Source organism: Somniosus microcephalus, chromosome 12 (genome assembly GCF_052327205.1).
Source record: "Somniosus microcephalus isolate GS21.2 chromosome 12, FLI_Smic_1.0, whole genome shotgun sequence".
Classification (NCBI taxonomy): domain Eukaryota; kingdom Metazoa; phylum Chordata; class Chondrichthyes; order Squaliformes; family Somniosidae; genus Somniosus; species Somniosus microcephalus.
In genome coordinates, this window is record NC_140998.1 from 5363585 (window position 1) to 5386238 (window position 22654).

The following is a 22654-nucleotide window of genomic DNA, read 5'->3' on the forward strand; positions in this document are numbered from 1 at the left end:
ACGGGGCAGTGAGCACAGGGGGTGATGGGTGAACGGGGCTTGGTGCGAGTTAGGACACGGGGCTGCAGAGTTTTGGATGAGCTGAAGTTTATGGATGATGGGAGGGAGGCCAGAGAGCATTGGAATAGTCCTCTCCCCATCCCCCAATGGCGCTGGTACTCACCAGGGTCTGGAAAGCTCCGTACTTCATTAAGTCATTGTCCAGGTCTCGGTAGGTCATCACTCGGTTCACCTGAATGCTGAGAAAAGAAGCCAGGCTTTAATCTCATTCCCTGTGCAGACTCGGTTTAATTTACCCCTCCCCAATTTAGCCGGTGCTGTCAAGCTCTGTGCGACTTGTGCTGTCTGATGTCGGTGCAGTTTTAAAATTTGGGGTGCTGGAAGTTTTCAGTTAACATTCATCAGAACCCAAACCCTGCCTCGATCACACACCGATCCCATTCCAGCCTCAGATCCCAATCCCACCCCATCCCAGCTCCCACACTGCCCTCATTAGGGTTGCCAACTCTGATTGGGTGTATTCCTGGAGATTTGCTCACATGACCTCCACCTGCCCCGCCTCCACACTCCCGCCATTGGTGGCTGAACAGGTCGATCCTACCCCAGCCAATCGGAAAGCCAACAGACTCTTTGTTACCTGATTGGATGACTCTTGACTCCAATCAAACAGCTGTTTTTTTCTGTCTCCGATATTTTTATAATGAAAGTGTTCAAAAAAGCATAATGGGCGGTATTTTGCGACCCCTACGGGTGCGTATGAGCCCGTAGGGGCCGCGCAAATTCCGGCTTAAGGCGTGTGAAGCGCATGCGCTAAAACCCGGAACCTGCAATCCCTCTCGACCGATGATCCACATCCTCAGGAGACGGGCCTCCGCGGGTGGGCGGGGGGGGGGAGTTGCGCTATTTGCTCAGCGTCCGCCCGCTGAATGCCTGAGAAATTCTTACGCCTGGTAAAAGAGTTTTAAAAAATAGAAAAATAAAATGTTAGCACTCATTTATACATTAAAAACCCTCTCCAATGAGGTCATTTTATATTTAGCCCCATTAAAACATATACATCTTTTTTCCCAAAAATTTAATTTTCGTTTAAAATATTTAATTAAATGGCTTTTTAATTAATTTTAAATATGTAATTTTCAAACAGTTATTTCATGTGTTGGTGTATTTTTTAAGTGATCCCCATTCATACTTATGGGGATTCCCTCGGTACGGAGCTCCCAGAAGTATGAATGGGGATTGCCTTCTTTTATTGGTTGGGCCGGTCCCCGTGATCAGCTTGCGAACCGCCTGTGCCCTAGGGATACGTGGGCCCCTGCCCGCGAGTACCTGGAGAGGCCCAGGATCGCGAGTCTCCGTACCTCCTGGGCCACCAGGTAAATGCGGAGATTTTTTACAGGTCGGAGGCATCTGCCCGTGGGAAACCTCCCATCGCAGATTTTGGGCCACAAGTTCTTATTGCCCCTGATGATTTTACTCCCTGTTTGCTCCCAGCAGTGTCTGGGAGATTAATCTTTACTTCCTGGAGACCCCTGGACAATGCTGGAGGGTTGGCGACACCGAACCCTAATCCCAGACAAGCTCAAGGCCCAGTGCTCACTGTGCCCCACCCCCATTCACTCCGAAACCCGTTCCACCAGGAGCCAACCCTCACCCACACTGACCCTTACCCCCTCCCGGAACCAACCCCACACACCCCAATCCCAAATCTGACCCCCACCCACACTGACCCTTACTCCGTCCCGGAACCAACCCCACACACCCCAATCCCAAGTCTGACCCCCACCCACACTGACCCTTACCCCCTCCCGGAACCAACCCCACACACCCCAATCCCAAGTCTGACCCCCACCCACACTGACCCTTACCCCCTCCCGGAACCAACCCCACACACCCCAATCCCAAATCTGACCCCCACCCACACTGACCCTTACCCCCTCCCGGAACCAACCCCACACACCCCAATCCCAAATCTGACCCCCACCCACACTGACCCTTACCCCCTCCCGGAACCAACCCCACACACCCCAATCCCAAATCTGACCCCCACCCACACTGACCCTTACCCCCTCCCGGAACCAACCCCACACACCCCAATCCCAAATCTGACCCTCACCCACACTGACCCTTACCCCCTCCCGGAACCAACCCCACACACCCCAATCCCAAGTCTGACCCCCACCCACACTGACCCTTACCCCCTCCCGGAACCAACCCCACACACCCCAATCCCAAGTCTGACCCCCACCCACACTGACCCTTACCCCCTCCCGGAACCAACCCTACACACCCCAATCCCAAGTCTGACCCCCACCCACACTGACCCTTACTCCGTCCCGGAACCAACCCCACACACCCCAATCCCAAGTCTGACCCCCACCCACACTGACCCTTACTCCGTCCCGGAACCAATCCCACACACCCCAATCCCAAGTCTGACCCCCACCCACATTGACCCTTACTCCGTCCCGGAACCAACCCCACACACTCCAATCCCAAATCTGACCCCCACCCACACTGACCCTTGTCCGAACACCCGATCCCGATCCCGATGTGAGCGATTTCACACCACGCTGGTGTCGCAAACTCTGACTGGACGCATTCCTGGAGGATTGATCACATGACCTCCCAACGCCCTGCCCCATCAAACAGCCTTTTTTCCCAACTCAAATGTCATTATAACTGTAGTGTATGTCACTGTTCTACCTTTAAGAGAACTATTGTATGTAACCGTTCACCTTTAAGAGAACTATTTTAGGTGTGGCACTACTTTATCTTGGCTGCTGTATACTGTAATACCGACGGTGACCACACCGGTATATAAGTGCTGTGTCAGGATTTATTGGGCAGATTCGCCCTGAACTTCGAATAGTAAAGTCCTGTTAAAGTTACTCTTGTAGTCTGTGTATTAATTCGCCATAATACCTACAGACTTTACAGTGGCGACGAGTTCGATCTTACCCTGCGGCAACAATACTTCCGAAGCAGTTAACGAGCGTCGAGAAGAGGCACCCGCCCTCGTCGTTCTGCTGAGAGAAAACTCGAGTCTGCAGAGCAAGGAAGAAGGAAGAATTCAGACACGAAGCCTTCAATCAGCAACAGGCACTGATTGTCCCTTCTGCCACGGTGGTGAGTGAGCCGATCAGCACGAGAAGCAAGTCGGTCACGGTGACTGTGAGTAAAGGGAAAATAAAAAAATAAACGGAGGATAAGGGCGGTGAACTCGACCACGGTCGGGGGAAAGGAGCCGGACAGAAGTCGGGCCCAGAGGCGCTGAGACTGGGGCAGCGTGGAGCACGGAAGCCGCGGTACAAGCGGGCTGGGAGACGCAACGGCGTCGTGAGACAGCTAGACCGCGACCGGCGAAAAAGGCCGGGCAGCTACCGAGGCCACAAGGCGCTGCGACCGGGATCGTAAGGCGCGGGAAGATATAAAAATAAATAAATCACGGAGAACTCAGCCGCAGCCGGGGAGGAAAGCACCGGACTGCGAGAGGGCTGGGAGGCGCGATTGGAAGCCGCTGAGGGAGAGACAGAGCCCGAGCGAGCGGGAGAGACAGAGCCCGAGCGAGGGAGACTGAGCGAGATCCAGTCCAGCGGCTGAAACTGTTCGCCGTCAACGGGTTGTACCCAGCGCCGGTTGCCCTGCCGAGAAAAGGGAACAAGGAACGCACTGAAGCTGATGCGCAGGCTGCGAACCCCGAAAGCCAGCGGTCGTCGCCCGAGGGAAAAGCTTACCCCTCCCGCCAGGGGAAGAAACGCGGGAAGCCGCCAGTAGGCGGGGAAGACGACAGAAGCGGGAAACCGCCATTTTGAAAGTGGGCGGGGGTAGAAGACAAGCGCGGGAAACCGCCATTTTGAAAAAAAAAAGTTAAAGAACAATTTCGTGTTTGTTTCGCAGAAAGATAGTGAGAGATAGTGAAGATGCCTAAGCATGGTAACATCAACAACTTCGATTCCGAGGTGGAAGATTGGGCCACGTACGTAGAACGTATCGAGATACATTGTGAGGCCAATAAGATAGCAGATGATGATAAAGCTCTCACCTTATTAAATGCAATGGGGGCAAAGACATACGGGCTATTGAAGCATCTTCTATCACCAGCTAAACCGGCGGATCAGACTTTCGCTAATATTGTTGCTGTCCTGAAGGATCATTTGAACCCCACACCACTGATGTTGGCGGAACGATTCAAATTCTATGCGAGAACGCAATGGAAATAGGAAAGCAACGCGGAATACTTGGTCGAACTGCGTAGACTAGCGAAATACTGCCAGTTTGGGGAAAATCTGACAGAGGCATTGAGAGACAAGATCGTGTGCGGGTTGTCGAAGGAAGGAACACAAAAGCGTCTGCTAGAAGAGAACCATCTCACACTTGATAAGGCTGTCCTTATTGCAGCATCGCACGAAGCCGCAGCGAGAGGCACAGCGGAAATGCAGCTGAAGGCAGCGGTACTCAGTGTGGATCAAATTACTTCGGGTACATTGAAATGTTATCGTTGTGGGAAGACAACACACGACCAGAACCAATGCTGGTTTAAAAACCAGGAATGTAGAAAATGTGGCAAACTTGGTCACATAGCTAAGGTATGCCGGTCAGGAAAGAAGACCAACAACAACAAAAAAAAGTCACCGCAGGAAAAGTACAATAAGGTACACAAGGTGGCTGAGAAGAGTTCAGATGAACAGAATTCGGATTCAGACCCAACCGTTCAGGAACTGGGTAGTCTGAGAATTCACAATGTGAGTAAGGAAGCTGACCTGCAAACTATCTGGGTCATGCTAAAAATAGCCGGAGTCCAAGTGAAAATGGAATTGGACACAGGATCAGCCCTATCAGTCATAAATCGAAGGGGTTACAACCGGCTATTCTCACACATACCCTTGAGAGATACCAAGATCGTATTGCAGACATACACGGGGCAGAAAGTGTACCCCATGGGAAAGATAAAAGTCAAGGTGAGAGGCAGGGGCAAAGAACACCAAGGAATGTATTTATATGTACTACCTGAGGGAGGTCCACCACTTCTGGGACGGGAGTGGATCTGGGAAATAAACATGGAATGGCACTATTTAAAAGCAATAATGAGTGAGAACTCGGTGAAGACAATCAGCTCAGACTCTGAAACGGATGACGATAAGACCAGCCCAGGTGCGAAAGACAAGTTTAAAATGGACTTGCTGACTAAGGTTGGAAAAACGAAGGAGTGCATAAATGCTTATGCTTCAGAGGAGAACAAAGTTTCAGAACAGAATTCCACTGAACAACAACAACATAGTTTGACAGAGAATTCTGAGTCTGTCCAGTTTACAGATAAGCACAATTCTGAGGAACACCGGGCTCGAACGCAACTCCATTTCAAATTACAACAGCAATTAGAACAATTGAGTTGCCGTCTCGAACAAGAGATGAAAGCAATGAAAAAGTTCTGTGACACAGAGTGGGAGAACCTGGAAAGACAACAGAAACAGCTGATGGAGAAAAAGGAGCAGGAGCACACAAACCGTCGGGGCAAGGAGGCCAAACGAATCAAAGCTGATTCGGTTTCAGAAGGTGCGTGCTTTAATCTGGTGGAGCAAGAGGTTCAGCAACTGAAAGCGCTTGTTAGCGGGTTGCAGGCAGAAAAGACTGATTTGGTCGCCATGAACTCCGAGCTCCTACTGAAGTTGGGTGCAGCATCACCGGACGATTCAAGTGGGGAAATTCGAATGGTGGAGGCTGCGGATGATGGCGAAGTAGAAACAGCAAAGGAGCCCCAGGGCAAGGTTATAAACAGCCCTGCAGCTACTGGGAAACGTATGAGGTCAGAAGAGTTAACGGTCAGCCAACTCTTTCATATGCTGAAGGACAAGACTCTGAAATGGGAACAAATTGAACAGGAGTTTAAATCTTCAAAGGAGAGGGGTTTGGAGCTCCCAAAAGTTATTGAAATAGCTGAGGTTGCAACACAGACTGAGAAGATGGCAGCAGAGCAACCCTTGGATGCCAAAAGTACGCTGACTCACGTCAATGTTGAACAACAGAAGGTTGAAACAGCTGCTGCAGTAGAGGGATTGAATAGTCCGATCAACCAATCTCCGAATGAAGTTGAAGTATTGAAATCACAAATGACGTCATTAGTAAAAGACTTGCAGGAAGCCCAGAAAAAGCTGGATGAAGCTGAACACCTGAAGAAGTCTCTTCAGGAAAGATGTCTGGATTTGGAACAAAAGCTGGCTAATGTCCAGCTGGGTATGGAGGAAATAGAAGACCCTCTCACTGGCCTAGCTCAAGATGACACCGAATATTACCATGACCTGTTGGACGACATCGAATATTACGATGACCTGTTCTGCCCAGCTTGTGATGAAAACTCCCAAAGTGCAGAAACCATGAAGAATCACAAAAAGTCTAAGGAACATCGGGAGATGGTGGCGCTACTACGGAAAAAGGAGGACGAGAAGGAGGAACTGTGCATGCAGCTGGCAGCTGACAGTGGAGCCCAGAGAGTCTCCAAGAAGCAGAAAAGGAAAAGACGAAGCAGAAGATGATGATCATCTGGACCATCATCATCACTACTAGATCACGCACGGGGTCCCTTTGAACGGAGCCAAATCAGTTTGGAAGTAGAAAAACTTCCCAAGGTACTCAAGTTTTTACAAGCCAACAATGCTGGTTCAGAAGGACGGAAGTTCAAGCTGTTAAGTCCAGTGAAGGACTACTGGATGAGTCACTCCAGCAATGTGAACCGACTACACCACAGGGAACTGCTACACCACTGAGGTGTTGTCAGGACCGAGTCAAGAAGCACGGAAGGCGCATCCACCGAGATTGAATCTGTGAACTGTTTTCCGCAGAGACTGAATCTATGAACTGTTTCCCGCAGAGACTGAATCTGTGAACTGTTTCCGCAGAGACGACATCTGTGAACTGTTTTAACATGAAGTTGGATATATGTTATGATGTTATGTTTAATGGGGAATAAGTATGTTGTAAGCTAAAAAGGGAGGATTGTAGTGTATGTCACTGTTCTACCTTTAAGAGAACTATTGTATGTAACCGTTCACCTTTAAGAGAACTATTTTAGGTGTGGCACTACTTTATCTTGGCTGCTGTATACTGTACTACCAACGGTGACCACACCGGTATATAAGTGCTGTGTCAGGATTTATTGGGCAGATTCGCCCTGACCTTCGAATAGTAAAGTCCTGTTAAAGTTACTCTTGTAGTCTGTGTATTAATTCGCCATAATACCTACAGACTTTACAATAACTAATAAAAAATAATGTTCAAAGAAAGTTTAAAAACACTCTGTTGTTTAGCGCCCCCGATGATTTTTCTGCCCTGTTCCTCCCAGCAGTGTCCGGGAGATTAATCTACAATTCCTGGAGACTCCAGGACAGTCCTGGAGGGATGGTGACCCGAGCCAAGGCTCGGTCACCACAGCACAGTCTATCTGCAAACACTTGACCGCCACTCCCACTCAGGGGGTGAGTAGAAAGTCCCACAGGGTGTGTCACTGGCAGGGGCTGACTGTAGTTTATATATAGAATAACAGATGCCTGGGAGTGAGTTACAGGCTGGAATCTAATCGAGGGGTTCGGGGGGTTTATATATAGAATCACAGATACCTGGGAGTGAGTTACAGGCTGGAATCTAATCCAGGGGTTCAGGGGGTTTATATATAGAATAACAGATGCCCGGGAGTGAGTTACAGGCTGGAATCTAATCGAGGGGTTCGGGGGGTTTATATATAGAATAACAGATACCCGGGAGTGAGTTACAGGCTGGAATCTAATCAAGGGGTTCGGGGGGTTTATATATAGATAGAATAACAGACACCCGGGAGTGAGTTACAGGCTGGAATCTAATCGAGGGGTTCGGGAGGTTTATATATAGAATAAGAGATACCCGGGAGTGAATTACAGGCTGGAATCTAATCGAGGGGTTTATATATACAATAACAGATACCCGGGAGTGAGTTACAGGCTGGAATCTAATCGAGGGGTTCGGGAGGTTTGTACCTAGAATAAGAGATACCCGGGAGTGAATTACAGGCTGGAATCTAATCGAGGGGTTCGGGGGGTTTATATATAGAATAACAGATACCTGGGAGTGAGTTACAGGCTGGAATCTAATCGAGGGGTTCGGGGGGTTTATATATAGAATAACAGATACCCGGGAGTGAGTTACAGGCTGGAATCTAATCGAGGGGTTTGGGGGGTTTATATATAGAATAACAAATACCCGGGAGTGAGTTACAGGCTGGAATCTAATCGAGGGGTTTGGGGGTTTATATATAGAATAACAGATACCCGGGAGTGAGTTACAGGCTGGAATCTAATCGAGGAGTTCGGGGGGTCTATATATAGAATAACACATACCCGGGAGTGAGTTACAGGCTGGAATCTAATCGAGAGGTTCACACGGTTTACATATAGAATAACAGATACCCGGGAGTGAGTTACAGGCTGGAATCTAATCGAGGGGTTCGGGGCATTTATATATAGAATAACGGATACCTGGGAGTGAGTTACAGGCTGGAATCTAATCGAGGGGCTCGGGGGGTTTATATATAGAGTAACAGATACCCGGGACTGAGTTACAGGCTGGAATCTAATCGAGGGGTTCGGGGGGTTTATATATAGAATAACAGATACCCAGGAGTGAGTTACAGGCTGGAATCTAATCGAGGGGTTCGGGAGGTTTATATATAGAATAAGAGATACCCGGGAGTGAATTACAGGCTGGAATGTAATCGAGGGGGTTATATATAGAATAACAGATACCCGGGAGTGAGTTACAGGCTGGAATCTAATAAAGGGGTTTGGGGGTTTATATATAGAATAACAGATACCCGGGAGTGAGTTACAGGCTGGAATCTAATCGAGGAGTTCGGGGGGTCTATATATAGAATAACACATACCCGGGAGTGAGTTACAGGCTGGAATCTAATCGAGAGGTTCACACGGTTTATATATAGAACAACAGATACCCGGGAGTGAGTTACAGGCTGGAATCTAATCGAGGGGTTCGGGGCATTTATATATAGAATAACGGATACCCGGGAGTGAGTTACAGGCTGGAATCTAATCGAGGGGCTCGGGGGGTTTATATATAGAGTAACAGATACCCGGGACTGAGTTACAGGCTGGAATCTAATCGAGGGGTTCAGGAGGTTTATATATAGAATAAGAGATACCCGGGAGTGAATTACAGGCTGGAATCTAATCGAGGGGTTCGGGGGGTTTATATATAGAATAACAGATACCTGGGAGTGAGTTACAGGCTGGAATCTAATCGAGGGGTTCGGGGGGGGTTTATATATAGAATAACAGATACCCGGGAGTGAGTTACAGGCTGGAATCTAATCGAGTGGTTCGGGGGGTTTATATATAGAATAACAGATACCCGGGAGTGAGTTACAGGCTGGAATCTAATCGAGGGGTTCGGGGGTTTATATATAGAATAACATATACCCGGGAGTGAGTTACAGGCTGGAATCTAATCGAGGGGTTCGGGGGTTTATATATAGAATAACAGATACCCGGGAGTGAGTTACAGGCTGGAATCTAATCGAGGGGTTCGGGGGTTTATATATAGAATAACAGATACCCGGGAGTGAGTTACAGGCTGGAATCTAATCGAGGAGTTCGGGGGGTTTATATATAGAATAACAGATACCCGAGAGTGAGTTACAGGCTGGAATATAATCGAGGAGTTCGGGGGGTTTATATATAGAATAACAGATACCCGGGAGTGAGTTACAGGCTGGAATCTAATCGAGGGGTTCGGGGGGTTTATATATAGAATAACAGATACCCGGGACTGAGTTACAGGCTGGAATCTAATCGAGGGGTTCGGGGGGTTTATATATAGAATAACAGATACCTGGGAGTGAGTTACAGGCTGGAATCTAATCGAGGGGTTCAGGGGTTTATATATAGAATAACAGATACCCGGGAGTGAGTTACAGGCTGGAATCTAATTGAGGGGTTCGGGGGTTTATATATAGAATAACATATACCCGGGAGTGAGTTACAGGCTGGAATCTAATCCAGGGGTTCGGGGAGTTTATATATAGAATAACAGATACCCGGGAGTGAGTTACAGGCTTGAATCTAATCGAGGGGTTCGGGGGTTTATATATAGAATAACAGATACCCGGGAGTGAGTTACAGGCTGGAATCTAATCGAGGGGTTCGGGGGTTTATATATAGACTAACAGATACCCGGGAGTGAGTTACAGGCTGGAATCTAATCGAGAAATGCAACAACAACTTGTATTGTTGGGGGCGCAGTTAGTTCGAAGCATCCCCTGGGATCACGTGGGCCACGGAGAGCCAATGGTATCAGGGAATGCCCATTCATAAATTTGACAGGAAGAACTGTCAAAACTATAAATACAAATCAGCCCCAAAACATCACTAAAACTTCAAATACATTTTTAAAAAAATATCACATTTTTAAAATAACTAAATTACATAAAATAACTATTTTAAACAATAATTTAAATTTTTGAAATATTAATTACAGTTTCTAACGGGGCTAAAAATAAACTTACCTTTCTTTGAAGTATTTAAAAATAATAAACCTGTGGAAAAAATGTTTTAATTTACTTAATTCACCACTTATCTTGTTAAAAGCAGGCCTTGCGACTGCTTTTTAAATGTGTAACTGCTGGAGACTTACCCTCCCGGGAAAACCTGGGAAAAAAAGATAAGTTCCAGGCGTACGCGCTGCCTCTCCGGCGCACGCGTTCGACCTGTGAACCCCTTCCTTTAAGGGAACGGAAGTTCCGGTTTCCCGCGCATGCGCAGTGCGTGCACGAAAGCGGCACTGTCGTTGGGCCTACGCACGAGTACCGAGCGCGTGCTCACGCACGGGGACCCGAACTTCTGGGCAATTGGGATAAGAACAAAAGAACTTAAGAAACAGGAGCAGGAATCGGCCACTTGGCCCCTCGAGCCTGCTCCGCCACTTGGCCCCTCGAGCCTGCTCCGCCATACGGCCCCTCGAGCCTGCTCCGCCACACGGCCCCTCGAGTCTGCTCCGCCATTCAATAGGATCATGGCTGATCTCGGGCTCAAAGTCACTTCCCCACCCGCTCCCCATAACCCTTCACTCCCTTATCTTGCAAAAATCTGTCTATCTCCACCTTAAATGTATTTAATGACCCAGCTTCCACGGCTCTCTGGGGCAGAGAATTCCACAGATTTACGACCCTCTGAGAGAAGAAATTCCTCCTCATCTCAGTTCTAAAAGGGCGACCCTTTATTCTGAGACTGTGCCCCCGAGTTCTAGATTTCCCCACGAGGGGAAACATCCTCTCTGCATCTACCCTGTCGAGCCCCCTCAGTATTTTGTATGTTTCGATAAGATCACCTCTCATTCTTCTAAACTCCAATGAGTATAGGTGACCAAAGCTTGGTGAAAGGTGTAGGTTTGAAGGAATGTCTTAAAGGAGGAGAGAGAGTTCAGGGAGTGAATTCTGGAATGTAGGGTCCAGAGAGCTGAAGGCATGGCCGCCAATGGTGGAGTGATGAAAATCGGGGAAGTGCAAGAGGCCAGAGTCGGAGAGCGCAGAGATCACAGAGGATCCTAGAACTTGTTTTTTTATTCGTTCATGGGATGTGGGCATCGCTGGCAAGGCCAGCATTTATTAACCATCGCTAAGAGGAGGTTAGAGATTAGGGAAGGGGGCGAGGCCATGGAGGGATGTGAAAACAAGGAGGAAAATTTGAAAATTGAGGCGTTGTTTAACCGGGAGCCAGTGTAGGTCAGCGAGCACAGCGGGTGATGGGTGAACGGGACTCGGTGCGAGTTAGGACACTGACCGGGAGGCAATGTAGGTCAGCGAGCACAGGGGTGATGGGGGAACAGGACTTGGTGCGAGTTAGGACACTGACCGGGAGCCAGTGTAGGTCAGCGAGCACAGGGGTGATGGGTGAACGGGACTTGGTGCAAGTTAGGACACTGACCGGGAGCCAGTGTAGGTCAGCGAGCACAGGGGTGATGGGTGAACGGGACTCGGTGCGAGTTAGGACACTGACCGGGAGCCAGTGTAGGTCAGCGAGCACAGGGGTGATGGGGGAACAGGACTTGGTGCGAGTTAGGACACTGACCGGGAGCCAGTGTAGGTCAGCGAGCACAGCGGGTGATGGGTGAGCGGGACTTGGTGCGAGTTAGGACACTGACCGGGAGCCAGTGTAGGTCAGCGAGCACAGGGGTGATGGGGGAACAGGACTTGGTGCGAGTTAGTACACTGACCGGGAGCCAGTGTAGGTCAGCGAGCACAGGGGTGATGGGGGAACAGGACTTGGTGCGAGTTAGGACACTGACCGGGAGCCAGTGTAGCTCAGCGAGCACAGGGGTGATGGGTGAACGGGACTCGGTGCGAGTTAGGACACTGACCGGGAGCCAGTGTAGGTCAGCGAGCACAGGGGTGATGGGGGAACAGGACTTGGTGCGAGTTAGGACACTGACCGGGAGCCAGTGTAGGTCAGCGAGCACAGGGGTGATGGGTGAACGGGACTGGGTGTGAGTTAGGACACTGACCGGGAGCCAGTGTAGGTCAGTGAGCACAGGGGTGATGGGTGAACCGGACTTGGTGCGAGTTAGGACACTGACCGGGAGCCAATGTAGGTCAGCGAGCACAGGGGTGATGGGTGAACGGGACTGGGTGTGAGTTAGGACACGGGGCAGTGAGCACAGGGGGTGATGGGTGAACGGGACTGGGTGTGAGTTAGGACACGGGGCAGTGAGCACAGGGGTGATGGGTGAACAGGACTTGGTGCGAGTTAGGACACGGGGCAGTGAGCACAGGGGCGATGGGGGAACAGGACTTGGTGTGCGTTAGGACACTGACCGGGAGCCAGTGTAGGTCAGCGAGCACAGGTGTGATGCGGGAACAGGACTGGGTGCGAGTTAGGACACTGACCGGGAGCCAGTGTAGGTCAGTGAGCACAGGGGTGATGGGTGAACGGGACTTGGTGCGAGTTAGGACACTGACCAGGAGCCAGTGTAGGTCAGCGAGCACAGGGGTGATGGGGGAACGGGACTCGGTGCGAGTTAGGACACGGGGCAGTGAGCACAGGGGGTGATGGGTGAACGGGACTGGGTGTGAGTTAGGACACGGGGCAGTGAGCACAGGGTGATGGGTGAACGGGACTGGGTGTGAGTTAGGACACGGGGCAGTGAGCACAGGGGGTGATGGGTGAACGGGACTGGGTGTGAGTTAGGACACGGGGCAGTGAGCACAGGGGGTGATGGGTGAACGGGACTGGGTGCGAGTTAGGACACGGGGCAGTGAGCACAGGGGGTGATGGGTGAACGGGACTGGGTGTGAGTTAGGACACGGGGCAGTGAGCACAGGGGTGATGGGTGAACGGGACTTGGTGTGAGTTAGGACACGGGGCAGTGAGCACAGGGGGTGATGGGTGAACGGGACTTGGTGCGAGTTAGGACACGGGGCAGGGAGCACAGGGGGTGATGGGTGAACGGGACTGGGTGTGAGTTAGGACACGGGGCAGTGAGCACAGGGGGTGATGGGTGAACGGGACTGGGTGCGAGTTAGGACACGGGGCAGTGAGCACAGGGGGTGATGGGTGAACGGGACTGGGTGCGAGTTAGGACACGGGGCAGTGAGCACAGGGGGTGATGGGTGAACGGGACTGGGTGTGAGTTAGGACACGGGGCAGTGAGCACAGGGGTGATGGGTGAACGGGGCTCGGTGTGAGTTAGGACACGGGGCAGTGAGCACAGGGGGTGATGGGTGAACGGGACTGGGTGTGAGTTAGGACACGGGGCAGTGAGCACAGGGGGTGATGGGTGAACGGGACTTGGTGTGAGTTAGGACACGGGGCAGTGAGCACAGGGGGCGATGGGTGAACGGGACTGGGTGTGAGTTAGGACACGGGGCAGTGAGCACAGGGGGTGATGGGTGAACGGGACTGGGTGTGAGTTAGGACACGGGGCAGTGAGCACAGGGGGTGATGGGTGAATGGGACTGGGTGTGAGTTAGGACACGGGGCAGTGAGCACAGGAGGCGATGGGTGAACGGGACTGGGCGTGAGTTAGGACACGGGGCAGTGAGCACAGGGGGTGATGGGTGAACAGGACTGGGTGTGAGTTAGGACACGGGGCAGTGAGCACAGGGGGTGATGGGTGAACGGGACTGAGTGTGAGTTAGGACACGGGGCAGTGAGCACAGGGGGTGATGGGTGAACGGAACTGGGTGTGAGTTAGGACACGGGGCAGTGAGCACAGGGGGTGATGGGTGAACGGGACTGGGTGCGAGTTAGGACACGGGGCAGTGAGCACAGGGGGTGATGGGTGAACGGGACTGGGTGTGAGTTAGGACACGGGGCAGTGAGCACAGGGGGTGATGGGTGAACGGGACTGGGTGTGAGTTAGGACATGGGTCAGTGAGCACAGGGGGTGATGGGTGAACGGGACTGGGTGTGAGTTAGGACACGGGGCAGTGAGCACAGGGGGTGATGGGTGAACGGGACTGGGTGTGAGTTAGGACACGGGGCAGTGAGCACAGGGGGTGATGGGTGAACGGGACTGGGTGTGAGTTAGGACACGGGGCAGTGAGCACAGGGGGCGATGGGTGAACAGGACTGGGTGTGAGTTAGGACACGGGGCAGTGGGCACAGGGGGTGATGGGTGAACGGGACTGGGTGTGAGTCAGGACACGGGGCAGTGAGCACAGGGGGTGATGGGTGAACGGGACTTGGTGTGAGTTAGGACACGGGGCAGTGAGCACAGGGGGTGATTGGTGAACGGGACTGGGTGTGAGTTAGGACACGGGGCAGTGAGCACAGGGGGCGATGGGTGAATGGGACTGGGTGTGAGTTAGGACACGGGGCAGTGAGCACAGGGGGTGATGGGTGAACGGGACTGGGTGTGAGTTAGGACACGGGGCAGTGAGCACAGGGGGTGATGGGTGAACGGGACTGGGTGTGAGTTAGGACACGGGGCAGTGAGCACAGGGGGTGATGGGTGAACGGGACTGGGTGTGAGTTAGGACACGGGGCAGTGAGCACAGGGGGTGATGGGTGAACGGGACTGGGTGCGAGTTAGGACACGGGGCAGTGAGCACAGGGGGTGATGGGTGAACGGGACTGGGTGCGAGTTAGGACACGGGGCAGTGAGCACAGGGGGTGATTGGTGAACGGGACTGGGTGCGAGTTAGGACACGGGGCAGTGAGCACAGGGGGTGATGGGTGAACGGGACTGGGTGCGAGTTAGGACACGGGGCAGTGAGCACAGGGGGTGAGGGGTGAACGGGACTGGGTATGAGTTAGGACACGGGGCAGGGAGCACAGGGGGTGATGGGTGAACGGGACTGGGTGTGAGTTAGGACACGGGGCAGTGAGCACAGGGGTGATGGGTGAACGGGACTGGGTGTGAGTTAGGACACGGGGCAGGGAGCACAGGGGGTGAGGGGTGAAAGGGACTGGGTGTGAGTTAGGACACGGGGCAGTGAGCACAGGGGTGATGGGTGAACGGGACTGGGTGTGAGTTAGGACACGGGGCAGTGAGCACAGGGGGTGATGGGTGAACGGGACTGGGTGTGAGTTAGGACACGGGGCAGTGAGCACAGGGGGTGAGGGGTGAACGGGACTGGGTATGAGTTAGGACACGGGGCAGGGAGCACAGGGGGTGAGGGGTGAAAGGGACTGGGTGTGAGTTAGGACACGGGGCAGTGAGCACAGGGGTGATGGGTGAACGGGACTGGGTGTGAGTTAGGACACGGGGCAGTGAGCACAGGGGGTGATGGGTGAACGGGACTGGGTGTGAGTTAGGACACGGGGCAGTGAGCACAGGGGGTGATGGGCGAACGGGACTCGGTGCGAGTTCGGACATGGGGCAGTGAGCACAGGGGGTGATGGGTGAACGGGACTGGGTGTGAGTTAGGACACGGGGCAGTGAGCACAGGGGGTGATGGGTGAACGGGACTGGGTGTGAGTTAGGACACGGGGCAGTGAGCACAGGGGGTGATAGGCGAACGGGACTCGGTGTGAGTTAGGACACGGGGCAGTGAGCACAGGGGGTGACGGGTGAACGGGACTGGGTGTGAGTTAGGACACGGGGCAGTGAGCACAGGGAGTGATGGGTGAACGGGACTGGGTGCGAGTTAGGACACGGGGCAGTGAGCACAGGGAGTGATGGGTGAACGGGACTGGGTGTGAGTTAGGACACGGGGCAGTGAGCACAGGGGGTGATGGGTGAACGGGACTGGGTGTGAGTTCGGACACGGGGCAGTGAGCACAGGGGGTGATGGGTGAACGGGACTGGGTGTGAGTTAGGACACGGGGCAGTGAGCACAGGGGGTGATGGGTGAACGGGACTGGGTGTGAGTTAGGACACGGGGCAGTGAGCACAGGGGGTGATGGGTGAACGGGACTGGGTGTGAGTTAGGACACGGGGCAGTGAGCACAGGGGGTGATGGGTGAACGGTGTGAGTTAGGACACGGGGCATTGAGCACAGGGGGCGATGGGTGAACGGGACTGGGTGCGAGTTAGGACACGGGGCAGTGAGCACAGGGGGTGATGGGTGAACGGGACTGGGTGTGAGTTAGGACACGGGGCAGTGAGCACAGGGGGTGATGGGTGAACGGGACTGGGTGTGAGTTAGGACACGGGGCAGTGAGCACAGGGGGTGATGGGTGAACGGGACTGGGTGTGAGTTAGGACACGGGGCAGTGAGCACAGGGGGTGATAGTGAACGGGACTGGGTGTGAGTTAGGACACGGGGCAGTGAGCACAGGGGGTGATGGGTGAACGGGACTGGGTGTGAGTTAGGACACGGGGCAGTGAGCACAGGGGGTGATGGGTGAACGGGACTGGGTGTGAGTTAGGACACGGGGCAGTGAGCACAGGGGGTGATGGGTGAACGGGACTGGGTGTGAGTTAGGACACGGGGCAGTGAGCACAGGGGGTGATGGGTGAACGGGACTGGGTGCGAGTTAGGACACGGGGCAGTGAGCACAGGGGGTGATGGGTGAACGGGACTGGGTGCGAGTTAGGACACGGGGCAGTGAGCACAGGGGGTGATGGGTGAACGGGACTGGGTGCGAGTTAGGACACGGGGCAGTGAGCACAGGGGGTGATGGGTGAACGGGACTGGGTGCGAGTTAGGACACGGGGCAGTGAGCACAGGGGGTGATGGGTGAACGGGACTGGGTGTGAGTTAGGACACGGGGCAGTGAGCACAGGGGGTGATGGGTGAACGGGACTGGGTGTGAGTTAGGACACGGGGCAGTGAGCACAGGGGGTGATGGGTGAACGGGACTGGGTGTGAGTTAGGACACGGGGCAGTGAGCACAGGGGGTGATGGGTGAACGGGACTGGGTGTGAGTTAGGACACGGGGCAGTGAGCACAGGGGGTGATGGGTGAACGGGACTGGGTGTGAGTTAGGACACGGGGCAGTGAGCACAGGGGGCGATGGGTGAACGGTGTGAGTTAGGACACGGGGCAGTGAGCACAGGGGGCGATGGGTGAACGGTGTGAGTTAGGACACGGGGCAGTGAGCACAGGGGGTGATGGGTGAACGGGACTGGGTGTGAGTTAGGACACGGGGCAGTGAGCACAGGGGGTGATGGGTGAACGGTGTGAGTTAGGACACGGGGCAGTGAGCACAGGGGGTGATGGGTGAACGGTGTGAGTTAGGACACGGGGCAGTGAGCACAGGGGGTGATGGGTGAACGGTGTGAGTTAGGACACGGGGCAGTGAGCACAGGGGGTGATGGGTGAACGGTGTGAGTTAGGACACGGGGCAGCAGAGTTTTGGATGAGCTGAAGTTTATATAGGGAGGAAGAAGGAAGGCTGGCCAGTGGAGTTTGGAGGTTACAAAGACATGGATGAGGGTTTCAGCAACAGATGAGCTGAGGCCAGGATGGGGACGGGTGATGTTATGGAGGTGGATGTAGGCGGTCTTGGTGATGACGAGGATATGGGGTCTGTGTTTACCTGGGTGGGGTGACCCGACCTTTGAACCAGTGTTTACCTGGGCGGGGTGACCCAACCTTTGAACCAGTGTTTACCTGGACGGGGTGACCCGACCTTTGAACCAGTGTTTACCTGGGTGGGGTGACCCGACCTTTGAACCAGTGTTTACCTGGGCGGGGTGACCCGACCTTTGAACCAGTGTTTACCTGGGCGGGGTGATCCGACCTTTGAACCAGTGTTTACCTGGGCGGGGTGACCCGACCTTTGAACCAGTGTTTCCCTGGGCGGGGTGACCCGACCTTTGAACCAGTGCTTCCCTGGGCGGGGTGACCCGACCTTTGAACCAGTGTTTCCCTGGGTGGGGTGACCCCACCTTTGAACCAGTGCTTCCCTGGGCAGGGTGACCCGACCTTTGAACCAGTGTTTACCTGGGCGGGGTGACCCGACCTTTGAACCAGTGCTTACTTGGGCGGGGCAGCCACCTGCATGGCGAGATCTTCCTCCTGCACCTCCTCCAGGTCTGGGATGACGGGAATATCTGGAGCAAGATCAAAGTGCACAGCCAGTCAGTGTTTTACATGGGATGGAGCACAACAGGACAAGCGACACACACAGGGAGCTCACAGTCAGAAGCCCTTTCATATCCCAATCTTCGTGTGCGAGTCCACAGAGTGAGTGTCGGACGGTTATTCGACCTTGGCAAGCCCATTCTTATCAGCATTTAACATGTACATTTCACACACACACACGTATATATAGACACACATATACACACACAACCACACACACACGTTAACACACATGTAAACATGCAAGCTGCACTGTCGGAGGGGCAGTACTCAGGGAGCGCTGCACTGTCGGAGGGACAGTACTTTGGGAGCGCTGCACTGCCATCTTAGACTGGGTATTATGTAATGACAAAGGATTAACTAGCAATCTTGTTGTGCGAGGCCCCTTGGGGTGGTGCGATCATAATATGACAGAATTCTTCATTAAGATGGAGAATGAAGTAGCTGACTCAGAGACTAGGGTCCTGAATTTAAATAAAGGAAACTACGATGGTATGAGGCGCGAGTTGGGTAGGATTGATTGGGGAATGTTACTCAAAGGGTTGACAGTGGATAGGCAATGGCAAACATTCAAAGATCGCATGGATGAACTACAGAATTTGTTCATGCCTGTTTGGCATAAAAATAAAACAAAAAAGGTGACTCAACTGTGGCTAACAAGGGAAATTAGGGATAGCATAAGATCCAAGGAGAGGACATATAAATTGGCCAGAAAAAGCAGTAAACCTGAGGATTGGGAGCAGTTTAGGATTCAGCAAAGGAGGACAAAGGGATTAATTAAGAGGGGGAAAATAGAGTATGAGAGTAAGCTTGCAAGGAACATAAAAACTGACTGTAAAAGCTTTTATAGATATGTGAAGAGAAAAAGATTGGTGAAGTCAAGCGTAGGTCCCTTGCGGTCAGAATCAGGGGAATTTATAATGGGGAACAAAGAAATGGCAGACCAATTAAATACATACTTTGGTTCTGTCTTCACAAAGGAGGACACAAATAACCTCCCAGAGATGTCGGAGAACATAGGGTCTAATGAGAGGGAGGAACTGAATAAAATCAGTATTTGTAGGGAAATGGTGTTTGGGAAATTGACGGGATTGAAGGGCGATAAATCCCCAGGGCCTGATAATCTACATCCCAGGGTACTTAAGGAAGTACCCCTACAAATAGTAGATGCATTGCTGGTCACTTCCAAAATTCTATAGACTCTGGAACAGTTCCCATGGATTGGAGGGTAGCTAATGTAACCACACTATTCAAAAAACGTGGTAGAGAGCAAACGGGGAATTATAGACCGTGTAATGTAAGCCTGACATCGGTAGTGGGGAAAATGCTAGAGTCCATTATAAAAGATGTAATAGCAGAGCACTTGCAAAACAGTGACAGGGTCGGACAAAGTCAACATGGATTTACAAAAGGTAAATCGTGCTTGACTAACCTACTGGAATATTTTGAGGATGTAACTGGTAGAATAGATAAGGGAGAACCAGTGGATGTGGTGTATTTGGACTTTCAGAAGGCTTTCGATAAGGTCCCGCATAAGAGATTAGCATGTAAAGTAAAGGCACATGGGATTGGGGGCAAGATACTGACTTGGATAGAGAATTGGTTGGCAGACAGGAAGCAAAGAGTTGGAATAAACGGGTCTTTTTCCGAGTGGCAGGCAGTGACTAGTGGGGTACCGCAGGGATGGGTCCTAGTACTCCAGCTATTCACAATATATATTAATGATCTAGACGAGGGAACTAGATGTAATATCTCCAAGTTTGCAGATGACACGAAGCTGGGTGGGCATGTGTGCTGTGAGGAGGATGCCGAGAAACTCCAGTATGATTTGGACTGGTTGGGTGATTGGGCAGATGCATGGCAGATGCAGTATAATGTGGATAAATGTGAGGTTATCCACGTTGGTGGCAAAAACAGGATGGCAGATTATTATCTGAACAGCAAGAGATTGGGAGAAGAGGAAGTGCAACGAGACCTGGGTGTCCTTGTGCACCAGTCGCTGAAGGTAAGCATGCAGGTGCAGCAGGCAGTTAAGAAGGCAAATGGTATGTTGGCCTTCGTAGCGAGAAGGTTTGAGTACAGGAACAAGGATGTCTTGCTGCAGTTGTACAGGGTCTTGGTGAGACCACACCTTGAGTATTGTGTGCAGTTTTGGTCGCCTTATCTGAGGAAGGATGCTCTTGCCATGGAGGGAGTGCAGCGAAGATTCACCAGGCTGATACCTGGGATGGCAGGAATGATGTATGAGGAGAGATTGGGTCGATTGGGCTTGTATTCGCTGGAGTTTAGAAGAATGAGAGGGGATCTCATCGAAACTTATAAAATTCTAACAGGACTAGACAGACTAGATGCAGGAAGGATGTTCCCGATGTTGGGGGAGTCCAGAACCAGGGGTCACAGTCTAAAGATAAGGGGTAAGCCATTCAGGACAGAGATGAGGAGGAATTTCTCCACCCAAAGAGTGGTGAACCTGTGGAATTCTCTACCACAGAAGGCAGGTGAGGCCAATTCATTAAATATATTCAAGAAGGAGTTAGATATATTTCTTAAGGCTAAAGCGATCAAGGGATATGGGGAGAAGGCAGGGACAGGGTACTGAGTTTGGATGATCAGCCATGATCTCATTAAATTGTGGAGCAGTACTGAGGGAGCGCTGCACTGTCGGAGGAGCCGTACTGAGGGAGTGCTGATCTGTCGGAGGTGCCATGTTTCAGACGAGATGTTTAGTCGAGGCCCTAAGCTGCCTGTTCTGGTGCGTGTCAATGATTCTACGGCATAATTAGTGCTGCACTCTCATAGGAGCAGTACTGAGGGAGCGCCGCACTGTCGGAGGGGCAGTACTGAGGGAGAACTGCACTGTTGGAGGGGCAGTACTGAGCGAGCGCTGCACTGTCGGAGGGGCAATACTGAGGGAGCGCTGCACTGTCGGAGGGGCAGTACTGAGGGAGCACTGCACTGTCGGAGGGGCAGTACTGAGGGAGCGCTGCACTGTCGGGGGGGCAGTACTGAGCGAGCGCTGCACTGTCGACGGGGCAGTACTGAGGGAGCACCGCACTGTCGGAGGGGTAGTACTGAGGGAGCGCTGCACTGTCGGAGGGGCAGTACTGAGGGAGCGTCGCACTGTCGGAGGGGCAGTACTGAGGGAGCGCCGCACTGTCGGAGGGGCAGTACTGAGGGAGCGCTGCACTGACGGAGGGGCAGTACTGAGGGAGCGCCGCACTGTCGGAGGGGCAGTACTGAGGGAGCGCCGCACTGTCGGAGGGGCTGTACTGAGGGAGCGCTGCACTGTCGGAGAGGCAGTACTGAGGGAGCGCTGCACTGTCGGAGGGACTGTACTGAGGGAGCGCTGATCTGTCGGAGGTGCCATGTTTCAGACGAGATGTTTAGTCGAGGCCCTAAGCTGCCTGTTCTGGTGCGTGTCAATAATCCTACGGCACAATTAGATCCCCTGGTGGCCTAGCCAGCATTCCTCCCTCAATCACAAGGGAATAACTGGTTGTTCATCTCACTTGTGGGATCTTGCTGTGCGGAAAATGGCCATCACATTTGCCTGGGTAATAACTGTGCCTGTAACGCACAGTATGTGAAGTGCATTGAGATATTTATGATAGACTGGATAAGGTGCGGGGTAAACATGCATCATATGCTCACTCCTCTGACGCTCCAGCCCCTCCCTCACACTCTGGGCACACAACACTGTACAGTCTGGTCTCCCCTCACCGCCCTCTCCAGGGCCAGCCACTGCCTGGTCCCCACACAAACAGGGGCTGCCACATAGGAAAACATTCCCCTCAACCCTATCAATGATTAATTACCCGGCTGCAATTACAGATCAATGCCAGTCATTTAACGTACTTCATTGTCTCTGCTCTGTCTCTCCATGTCAAATCAATCAAATCAACTTTTATTGTCATTGTTAGTGCACAAGTGCAGTACAACGAAATGTAGGCTTGCGGCTCCCGAGAGTGTACATTTAGATTAGGACACTTAAACATTTCAACATACATTTGTACATATATATTAGCATAAATATTACCATAATAAAGTGCATCGGCAGATGTGCAGGCTTTCGTGTTTATTTGTGGAGTTCAGTAGGATGACAGCCCTGGGAAAGAAGCTGTTCCTAAATCTGGTCGTACGGGTGCG

The 22654-nt window shown here is 52.3% G+C and overlaps 1 protein-coding gene across 5 annotated transcripts in view; it reads right to left on the bottom strand.

Annotated features, from left to right (window-relative positions):
• Positions 1-22654, bottom strand: part of ift43 (intraflagellar transport 43 homolog (Chlamydomonas)) — a 269145-nt gene that overhangs the window by 46194 nt on the left and 200297 nt on the right. For 4 of the 5 annotated variants that reach the window (XM_086002542.1, XM_086002538.1, XM_086002537.1 and 1 more), the window contains 3 exons: positions 18405-18477; positions 10544-10573; positions 164-239 (listed from right to left, as the gene is read on the bottom strand). In XM_086002542.1, the coding sequence (XP_085858668.1) occupies positions 164-239; positions 10544-10573; positions 18405-18477 (179 nt within the window). The remainder of the gene's footprint in view (positions 1-163; positions 240-10543; positions 10574-18404; positions 18478-22654) is intronic. The other variant, XM_086002540.1, reaches the window with a different exon arrangement.